This window comes from Ziziphus jujuba, chromosome 7, assembly GCF_031755915.1.
Source record: "Ziziphus jujuba cultivar Dongzao chromosome 7, ASM3175591v1".
Lineage (NCBI taxonomy): Eukaryota > Viridiplantae > Streptophyta > Magnoliopsida > Rosales > Rhamnaceae > Ziziphus > Ziziphus jujuba.
In genome coordinates this window covers 4,864,625-4,875,286 of record NC_083385.1, presented here as the reverse complement: position 1 = coordinate 4,875,286, position 10,662 = coordinate 4,864,625, and the positions used below count along the sequence as shown (strand labels likewise).

At 33.0% G+C, this 10,662-nt stretch overlaps 2 protein-coding genes across 3 annotated transcripts; both read left to right on the top strand.

Annotated features, from left to right (window-relative positions):
- LOC107422699 (dnaJ protein homolog 2) lies at positions 1-3,849 on the top strand. 2 transcript variants are annotated; one of them, XM_016032195.4, is made up of 8 exons: positions 1-215; positions 977-1,153; positions 1,803-1,965; positions 2,059-2,200; positions 2,595-2,728; positions 2,816-2,958; positions 3,051-3,249; positions 3,349-3,849. In XM_016032195.4, the coding sequence occupies exons 2-8, from the start codon at positions 1,004-1,006 to the stop codon at positions 3,666-3,668; spliced, it is 1,251 nt and encodes a 416-aa protein (XP_015887681.2). In that variant the 5' UTR covers positions 1-215; positions 977-1,003; the 3' UTR covers positions 3,669-3,849. The 2 variants fall into 2 exon arrangements, with proteins under 2 accessions (XP_015887681.2, XP_048335493.1); XM_048479536.2 differs by lacking the exon at positions 1-215 and adding an exon at positions 611-632.
- Positions 3,850-7,413: 3,564 nt separating this feature from the next.
- On the top strand, positions 7,414-8,675 carry LOC107422687 (ethylene-responsive transcription factor ERF034). Its single transcript, XM_016032170.4, has one exon. The coding sequence runs from the start codon at positions 7,477-7,479 to the stop codon at positions 8,269-8,271; it is 795 nt and encodes a 264-aa protein (XP_015887656.2). The 5' UTR covers positions 7,414-7,476; the 3' UTR covers positions 8,272-8,675.
- The last annotated feature ends 1,987 nt before the right edge of the window (positions 8,676-10,662 follow it).

The window sequence follows — 10,662 nt, the reverse complement described above, 5'->3', positions numbered from 1 at the left end:
AGAGGGGGGTTATGAAGCCATATGTATAAACTATAAAGTTTCCGTGGACGCATACATTCGAGAGTGGCAGTAGGAAGAACTTAATTCCTATACAATATCTTCATTCCTAAATTCAACCATAGGGTAAATTGGTTTGCGCGTTACGGGGAGAGATCTGAGAGCGCCATCTCTCTGAAACTCTCTCTAAGAAGCTTTCTCTGTAAAACCTTTCAGCGGTATCTCTCTCTCTCTCTCTCTCTCTCTCTCTCTCTATCCCTCTTTGAAAGCTTAAGCTTTAAGATTCTTGTTTGTCTTGTCTTTTGATCTTGTTCTGGTTAGATCTTCCTTCGAATCTATAATTTCACATATGGATTAGATTTGGATTTTGCGTGACTATATAAAAGGTTTTTTTTTTTTTTTTTTTTTTGGGTAAGAGAAAACATAAACTAATTATTTGTGACTTTCCTAATTGGTGATCGAATTATTAAAGCTTCGAAATTGCTAGCTTTTATATTGGGATCTTTGACGTTTTTAATTCTCAATTTTTCATTTTCCGTTTTTCTGTTCATTTAGTTTTGATTTTCTTTGAACAAAATTTCTATTAGGTTGCTGCAAAATTATTTCTTTGAAGACAATCGACCTGCGAGTTTGAGGTGATGATGCTCCAGTTTCGTTAAAAAAAATAATAATAATAATAAATAAATAAATAAATAAAGAATTTAAAAAAAAAAAATAAAAAGAGTTAAGTTAGTCAGTTTTAAATGTGTGTGTGTGTGAGATGTGGATAATCAATTGTGTTATGTTGGACTACTTTGATGCTAAAGACTGATATCCAGTTGTTTATGTTGTTTGTGCATGTGTTGTGGTATATTTTGTTCTTTTATGAATTATAAATTTTTTTAAGCCATATGTGGATTTTGCTGTGCGATTTTTTTAATTACTAGTCATTTATAATATATTGACCTGGTTCAATTCTTGGGATTGCTCCTCACTGCAGTAGCGGCTGAATTGGAGTGCTTAAATCATGTTTGGGCGTGTTCCAAGGAAGAGTAACAGCACCAAGTATTATGAGATTCTTGGTGTTTCCAAAAATGCTAGTCAAGATGAGCTGAAAAAGGCATACAAGAAAGCTGCCATTAAGAATCACCCCGACAAAGGCGGGGATCCTGAGAAGGTAGGTCCTGATGAATCTTTACTTCTATTGAGTCTATAGGCTATGCATTGCTTTCTTTGTGAGGTTGGATTTACATTGGTACCGGACAGCAAATTACAGGACAGCAAATTGCTTGCAAAACATGGTCTTGAGCACTTTCATGGGTTAAGATGTAAACTGCATATAAGATTGTTTAGTTGGAATGAAAATATATCGATATAAGCATTATTCTTTCATTTCACTGCTTCTTTACTTTTGATTTTGATATGCAGATCTTGTTTGTATATTAATATAGCAACATCAGCTCCTTTGTATATTCACTTCTTTTCAAAAGTTGTCATAACTTTTTTTTCAACTGTAGACAGTTTACACATATTTTTCTGGAAACAAATGGGGTGTGGGCTACATGTAATGCCTATACTAGAATTCTAACATCTTCACTGCCAACATATGGGCCTTCCACATAGCATCCATAAAAGAAGTTTTGGAAATGGTATATAGACAAAATTATTTTCTTGTTATTAGCAAGTGGGTATTCTATAGGCAAATTAAATATGATGATATAACTACACATGGAATTCTGCATATGTACTTCTGTCCTAGTCTTAAGATGTATTTGTTTCCGTTCTTTTTAACTTCGTTTTTACCATACTGCGGCATCTTGTATCAGTTCAAGGAGGTATCTCAAGCTTATGATGTTCTCAGCGATCCAGAGAAAAGAGAAATCTATGACCAGTATGGTGAAGATGCTCTTAAAGAAGGAATGGGAGGTGGTGGTCCCTCACACAACCCATTTGATATATTTGAATCATTTTTCGGAGGCGGCTTTGGTGGTGAGATATGGTTTCCTTTTATATAGTTTCCTTATTATGTTAAGTAAAGAATATTAATGTGTAACTAATTTTTCCATTGTTATGATTTTGTAGGCAGTGGTAGCTCACGTGGAAGAAGAAAGAAGCAAGGTGAAGATGTTGTGCATAGCTTAAAGGTTTCTTTGGAGGACCTGTATAATGGAGCATCAAAGAAGCTCTCTCTATCTAGGGATGTCTTATGCTCAAAATGTAGAGGGTATGTTATCTCACTTGATTGTTGCAATTTGCTTGCATTGAAATAAAGGGTTAGTCTCTCTGCTTCTCTTATGCAAAACTGCTATTACCGGCTTATTTTTTAAGTGGCGGCTATCATTGTTTTTATGCATTGGATCTTCAACTACATCTCATGCCCCATTTTAAACAATAATATCATGTACAGATTGTGTTGCTGAATTCCTCCAGAATTTTTACCAATAAAATTGAATAGGTGCTTTAATTGGTTGCGTTGTTTATCTTAGATAGATAAGGAGGTTGCCTATTGGTAAAGAATGTGGGATGCTGTTCTACATTTTTAAAAGAAAATATGAAAGAATGGGTTTGACTGAGAAATGTATGACTCTGGATTTAATTTACTTTGCTCCATATTTCAGGAAAGGTTCAAAGAGTGGAGCAACTGGAAAATGTTATGGATGTCAAGGTACTGGAATGAAAGTAACAACACGACAGATTGGTCTAGGCATGATTCAACAGATGCAACATATCTGTCCTGAATGCCGGGGCTCAGGTAATTAACTGAAAGATGTGTTTCGCAAGACCTGATTGTGGTTTCAAAATTGTTTCTCATTCTGGACTACATTACCCATTGTTACAGGTGAGATGATCAGTGATAGAGATAAATGTCCACATTGCAAGGGAAACAAAGTTACTCAGGAAAAGAAGGTACTGGAGGTGAACGTGGAGAAAGGGATGCAACATGGCCAGAAGATTGTATTTGAAGGGCAAGCAGACGAAGCTGTAAGTGAAGTTAGATTTTTGCATCCCGGTTGTGTTGTAGCATACTAGGAAGTGAACTGAAGATTTATGCATTTCCACTTTATGGTTTGCAGCCTGATACAGTCACAGGAGACATCGTCATTATATTGCAACTGAAAGAACACCCCAAGTTTAAGCGGAAGTTCGATGATCTTTATGTGGAACACAGCCTCAGTTTAACAGAGGCTCTTTGTGGATTTCAGTTTGCATTAACTCATCTTGATGGCCGGCAGCTTCTGATCAAGTCAGACCCTGGAGAAGTCATCAAGCCTGGTAATATACTTTGTAAATTTGTAATTGCAAAGAATGTGTTCCTTTCTCAACTATCCAATTTCTTTTTATTTTGCTCATTTCATCTTTTTCCAATGCCAGGTCAATACAAAGCAATCAATGATGAGGGAATGCCAAATCACCTGAGGCCATTTATAAAGGGCAAACTCTACATCCATTTCAATGTGGATTTCCCAGATTCTGGTTTTATTTCTCCTGAAAAATGCCGGGCTCTAGAGACTATACTTCCTGCCAGGACAAGCCGTTTAACAGACATGGAAGTGGATGACTGCGAGGAAACAACCATGCATGATGTTAATATGGAGGAGGAGATGAGGCGAAAGCAGCAACAGCAGTACCGGGAGGCATATGATGAAGACGATGAGCCATCAATGCCGCGTGTCCAATGTGCCCAGCAGTAAGGAATACTGGGGCGGGGGGGTACATCACAGCCCGTCTCTTCCCCTATCTATTTTGGTTAGATCACGGAGGGTGTGGAGTTAAGTTTAGAAAGCAAATTATGCCATGTTAACTTGAATTATGTTATTTTTGATAATTTATTATTTCCCAAAAGGAAGGAAATCAGTGAGTCCAATTTTCAGATATATTGTTTTAATTGATTAATTGGCTCTTACTTGGGAAAAGAAAATATATTAATTAATCATCAATCTTACATCTAAATCAAAATATATTAATTAATCAACAATCTTACATCTAAATCAATCTCATTTAACAAACAGTGAAACTTTTAATCTTATTTTTAGCCCCAAAAAAAAACAAAAAAAACAGAGGGTTCCCTATCATACTTGTTTTTGGTAAGTGGAATATTTGTAAGTCAGACGTGAGAGCCAACCATGAATGATTCATATGTATTTTACCGGAATCATCGGTGAATGATTTATGTCAGGATTTAGTTTTGATATTGTGGACGGAGGATATGTCATTAGCCAACTAATACTCTCTACTTTACTAGGTAGCGTTATAAGTTGTTTTTTTTTTTTTTCAAATGAAAGCATTATATGTGATGGACCATAGAAGGTACAGACAAACAAGGACATTTATTAATTTTTCTGATGAATAAGCGATTTTTTTTCTTTTTTTTATGTTTCAAAAAGGAAAAAAAAAAAAGTTATTATTTTTATTTTTATTTTGCTAAATTATGGAAAGGACGTTTAAATTATTTATTGTTTGAGAATAATTTCTTTTTGAATCCTACTAACGAAATTGCGATCAACTATATTTTATATATTACTTTTTTTAATTTCAATTATTTTTTCTTTTGTTGACCAAAAAAATGATTATTTTGGTAAAGCTTAATATCATTTTTTGTAGCTCATCAGCGCTTGATCATGCCCAATGCTTACTTAAAAGTCAAGGATACATCCATATTATATATGTATAAACAAAATGTGTTTATAATTTTAGTTCTTTTATAATTGACAATTAAAGGTGTTAGGTAGTGATTATAAATTAAATCCATGCAAAATTTAAATTTGATGGCTTAGCTTTGCATTAATATTCATCTATCAACAAATATTAAAAGGTTTGCTTAGAAAAAGATAATGCAGGGACAAATGCAAAATTATTATTATTATTATTAATGAGCGTGCCTTTTAGTTGAGAAAACCATTAAATATACGAAATTAATCTGTACGCATTCAGCAGCATTTAAAAAAAAAAAAAAAGAAAAAAAATGCTAGCTTGCACATTTGTACACGTTATATGTTGAAAACATCGACAAAGTTTCCCAACGTCCTTGACCATTTCAAAATCTCAGAATTAGGTACAGATTGTTTGCTTTGACGCTAAAAATCTTTTAATCTCATTTATCTTGTTGTATTTCTGTTCGACAATTAATATGGTGGGGTCACTTGATTTAAAAAAACTATGTTTTGTACTAAAATAAATAAATCAGTAATTTGTTTAAACAAAAAGATAATAATAATAATAATATCATAATGAGTATTTTGGTCTCTAAATTTGATTCTAATTATTTATCAGAAAAATTGGGAAGACAAAAAAATTGATTTCAAAGTTTGCTGAGATCAGTGGTGGCTGCATTATTTTAAGTACCTTTGAGTGGAGGTTTCCTGGAAGAATCTCCCAAGAGTAAGAGTTGGGACAATGTGGGACAAGAAATTTACACTTGCCCCATTCTCATTGAAGTAACCAATAATAAGATATTTATCCAAAAAAACCAAAAATATATATATAAGATGCGTATGTGATTTTTGGACTACAGAGTTTCTAGAGTTTCTGTAATAGCTAGTAATGGACCACCTGTCCTTTAATTTATTGACATTGATATCCCGTCACTTTACCTTGCTGGCATGAGGCATGTTTAGATAAACGCCCCATCAAAGCGTAATCATCATTTATGTTCATAACAAGAAACTCTAAAAACTCTTATAAAGCTTTAGGCTTCTATATGTACCATACATATATATATATATATATATATATATATCAGTTTATTAATTAACTTAAGTTTTTCAAAGTTGGTTTGTTTGTTTGCTAACTACAGGATTAATTAATGACGCAATTTGTTTTACAGTTACTACTGTCGTTTTTGGTTTTAGGAATGAAAATTTGGTAATAGGTTGCCTAAAAGATAATACGTTATATAAGATTGCTACAACAAAGTAATTATAATGACGAAAATTCTTTTACACGTCAATTTAGAAATAATAGTTTTTAGACCAATAAAAAAGGAGCCAAAACTTCCCCAAATCAATAAAACCATGCCAGCAATTCACAATCCATCAAAACAGTTTCAAAACCACGATTGGATCCAATATCCCTCGGAATCAAGGTTTTAATTTTGATTTATAAAAAAAATATAATATATATATATATATAAACATTGCTCATACAGTAGACCCATTGGAAAAAAAAAGTTGGCATTGGCTTCCTTGAGGCCCCACTTGACATGTGCACCATGTGTACAATGATGACGCACAGTATAAATAAAATCATAATCCCGCAAAAGTCCTCTTTAATTCTAAGAAAATAGTGCTTAAATTATTCACCAAAAAAAAAAAATGGTGATTAATTAGCAAATATATAATGAAAGCAAATGGGGTTTGTACACATGTACTTAGATAGTGATTAGTATTTTCTTTTTATTAATTATGGAAAATCCAGTATGTTTTATATATTTATATGTATATTATTTATATATATTGACGTGAGTATTAATTTTGTTTGAATCAATTGTCTTCATCCCTAGAACCAAAACCCACATGATAACTTACTGTAGCTGTTAATTAGCTCGAGGATGCTTTAGTACTGCATCGCATGCTTATATGATGCCTCCTATATCAAAGATTCTATCACATTGGTCACATTTTTACTGGTCAATTTGCTTCTAAATATGGCCAAATTTTATATGGTTTTCAATGAATTCATCGACAGAAGAATAATATATGTAGTTTTATAACAACAGACTTCGAAAACAAAAATCAAGCAGACGCCAGAACAAGTTGACACATAATTGAGTCAAGTTGAAGGTGACATATTAACAAGCAGCTTTCAATAATATTACTTATAAATGTGATTTTGTAGGCATTGATACTATACGGTCCAAATATATATGTAATAATATTATATAATATATGTTATACATATGTTTGTGTGGTGGAGCCCAAATCTACGGTGAGAAATTTGGAGGTCTCAATAAGGGACCCAATTAAGCATTCATGTGAAATTCATGGTTTTCATGACTACCCACCCTTATGGCCCACACAACCTTTGTTTTTTTCAGGTTAACCAAAGAATTTATTAAGTTTCACTGTGTGATGGCAGTGTACAAATATAGGCCCATTGGACAATGCTTTGTCATTCGGTAAGCAAAGGACAGTTTTATTCACCCGAAACATCCTTTTTAGTAGCAAATCATCTTTTTACACCGAATACAGGTTTCTTTTTCTTTTTTTCTTTTTTTTTTTAATTGAAAACACAAAGTAAAAAATAAATAAATAAATTAAATAAAATCTCAAAGCATGCATTATTCAATTCCCACATGGGAAACAAAATAGCTGAACTGTATATAGTCTTCCTTATGGCAGTTGGACCCCATACCCTTCTTTATATTTCTTTAACTTTTTTTATTTTTATTTATTTTATAATATTTGGAGTGAAAGTATTATAAAAGCTCCAAACGCTTCTTTTTTATATATACCAATCACTCACATCCATTTCTTTAGCCTCCCACATCTAGACCCTCCCATCATGGAAAAACAAATCAACATAGAGAGTGACGCTCAAGAAAACCTCCTTTGTTCAACTTCCACTACCACCTCTTTTTCTTCTTCTTCTTCTTCTTCTACAACTTTCAATTCAATACCTCAAAATAATGGCTCTTCAGAAGCTCAAGGTATAAAAAATATTGGAATCCATCAGCAAAGCAAGAAGAGGCAAGGAAATCACGACAATAATAACATCGAAAAGCACCCTACTTACCGTGGGGTTAGAATGCGAAACTGGGGCAAATGGGTCTCGGAAATCCGCGAGCCGAGGAAGAAATCAAGAATATGGCTAGGAACTTACCCTACAGCCGAAATGGCGGCTCGAGCTCATGATGTAGCCGCCTTAGCCATTAAAGGCTCTTCTGCTTTTCTTAATTTCCCCGAGTTGGCTCATTACCTTCCTCGCCCTGTCTCCACCTCTCCCAAGGACATTCAAGCAGCCGCGGCCAAGGCAGCGGCGGCGGCAGCCACAGCTTTTGACGAAGGCAAACTATGTAGAGCTGAAGCTGAAGTTGAAGCCGAGCCAAGACAAGCTGAGCTAATTCCTTTATCATCATCACCAACTTCGAACCTGTCCATGGACAACAGATGTACCCAAGAATCAGCTAGTTCTCCTTCTTCAACGGATTATGAAGATGCATTGTTTGACTTGCCTGATCTTTTCAATGATGTATCGGACAGTGGTGATGGATTCTGCTATTATTATTCTTCATCATGGCATTTATGTGCTGCCGATACTGGACTCCGGCTGGAGGAGCCATTCTTATGGGAGTATTAGAAAAAAAAAAACAAAAAAACAAAAAAGAGCAAAGAAATCGGTTTTTACAGTGGAATTGTTGAAAATACTATATCACATTTTGGTTTCTGCAAATCTCCAAACGCAAAGATGCCCAAGCCACTTGACAAAAGTTGTTAGCTTTGAAATGTACCAAAATGGGTTCGGTTTCAATGGCTTGTTTTAGTTCAGTTTGGACCCATTAGAAGAGAAGGGAAAAAAAAATTGTGGTTAATTTGCATTATTTATTATAACGTTGGTTGCATATATATATATATATATATATATATATGTATGTATTTTCTTGCCCAAAGAAAAGAAAGCAAAGGGCATCTCATCCCTCGATTCTGATATATGTACATTGATCACACTACAAATAAACAATTAATGATTAGCTTCTTTATGTCCATGAGTGTTTTTATTTTTATTATTGGATATAATTTGTCTATCATGAATATTTGAATGATTGTAATTAGTCGGTCCAAGTCCCTTTTTCTAAGAGATATTATGTGGATTTTTTGACAATATATATAGTGATTTATTGATTTTAAAGTTAAACCTCCTTACACTAGATCTAGTCTTTTAGATACCCTACTTTAATTAGTCTTTAAAAAGCATTGACCCGTTAATTACCCAAACTTTGATTGATAAATTCAGATACCCTTCTTCGATTTTTTTACTCTTTTTCTGGAAAGATATCCCATAAGTGGATGAATGCATCATCATGGTGTTGAATTTTTTTTATTTTTCATTTTTTTATTATTATTATTTTTTTTCTTTTTGTGGCATCTAAACGGCATTGATAAAATGTGGATTCCAAATCCGTATGAGTATGGACATACATGTAATACCCAAACAGGGTGACAACATTCATCTACCTAATTCTTAGATTTAATCTATACATATATAAATACATACGTATATGCATTGCATGTATATATATATATATATGTATACAAACATACATGCATCGCATGTATACATGCATGTATGCATATATAAGTTATGTATATTTTTAAAGTACAATTTAACAAAGCAAGGGACCCTATCTCCACAAACTACTAATTTATACCACTATACATTATGGTGCGTGACCTCATCATCATTATCTTCTTCGTATTCTATTTCACCATCATTTGCACACACTTCATTTCCTGATTGGGCTACGAAATTCAAAAAACACAATTATTTTTTTGCCCCCCACATGTAAATCTTGCAAGTTATTACCCACAAAGTATATATAAATCAAGTTATTAATATATTCTTTCTTAATCAAAACAATTTATTAGGTATTGAGGTTGTCCCAATTTGTGCAAACTTGGGAAGAATGCAACTAAAGTAAAGACAAGGCTAAAAGTTAGAGTTGGGAATCTTACAACTGTATAATGTTAAAGTTACAGCAAGAACTCTCCCTCTCTCTCTTCATCTCTTTAATTTTAATTTTCTGACCAACAACCAAAAGATTTTTAACCACATGATATTGACAGTTCATTAGGTGATAATGATTGAATTCCAAAAACATGTTACCGTATACGGATTTTACATAGGGACCCCATTAAAGACAAAGATTGATCTCGGTCGGTAGAAAAGCTTAGGGCCTTGGCATTTTTTTTCGGCAATAGAAATTGAGCTGTGCTTCTAGTACATTTTGTACTTGGTGTTAACATGTGGGCATACGTCGATGGTTGGTTTGTCAGCTGAATCCAGACAAATGTCACTCTTTGATTTAAACTTCTTTCCCTTTTTTTATTTTTTTATTTATTCTATTTCTTGTTACTTTCCATGTGATTAGCATCATCATGATTTCATCAAACACAGCTTTCCCTTGCATTTTCATTAATTACGATACATGTTTTCTTGCATTGTTATTATTAGCATTTTTTTGTCCAAATTATTATTAGCAATTAATTAATGAAAGTTGTAAATATTTAATATATAACAAAACCTCCCAACTCCAATGTTTTGGACAATAAGGAAATGGAATCCGTGCCTTAGCCAATTATGTAAAACTTGCTTGTTACTATAAACCTATATATTCTTTTCGGATCAGGTTATAATAAATACTGATATATCAATATATTTCTAATTTGAATAAAAAAATAAGCTGTTTTTTTTTTCTTTTGGGTTCCTAAATATATATTTAATATTAAATCTTTTATAGGTAATCTCCTCTTTAAAAACAAAATTATATTGAAAAGTGGGATAATTTGAATTTGGATTTAAAAAAAAAAAATCATAGTTTTTACCATTAGATTGTTTTCACGAAGACAAGATACTGCTTTGAATTGGTCATAAAGCACAAGACTACCATATATATAGAAGCTAAGAAAAGTAGAGTGCACTTTAATGGTTAATTACTACCATATATTTCTCTCCATACGGTCCTTTAAGAAT

Excerpts from the sequence above, each read along its gene's own strand:
- LOC107422687 (XM_016032170.4), top strand. The coding sequence starts at position 7,477 with ATGGAAAAACAAATCAACATAGAGAGTGACGCTCAAGAAAACCTCCTT.
- LOC107422699 (XM_016032195.4), top strand. The coding sequence starts at position 1,004 with ATGTTTGGGCGTGTTCCAAGGAAGAGTAACAGCACCAAGTATTATGAG. Across the intron at positions 1,154-1,802 it reads AAGGCGGGGATCCTGAGAAG|TTCAAGGAGGTATCTCAAGC; the intron begins GTAGGTCCTGAT and ends ATCTTGTATCAG. Across the intron at positions 3,250-3,348 it reads TGGAGAAGTCATCAAGCCTG|GTCAATACAAAGCAATCAAT; the intron begins GTAATATACTTT and ends TTCCAATGCCAG.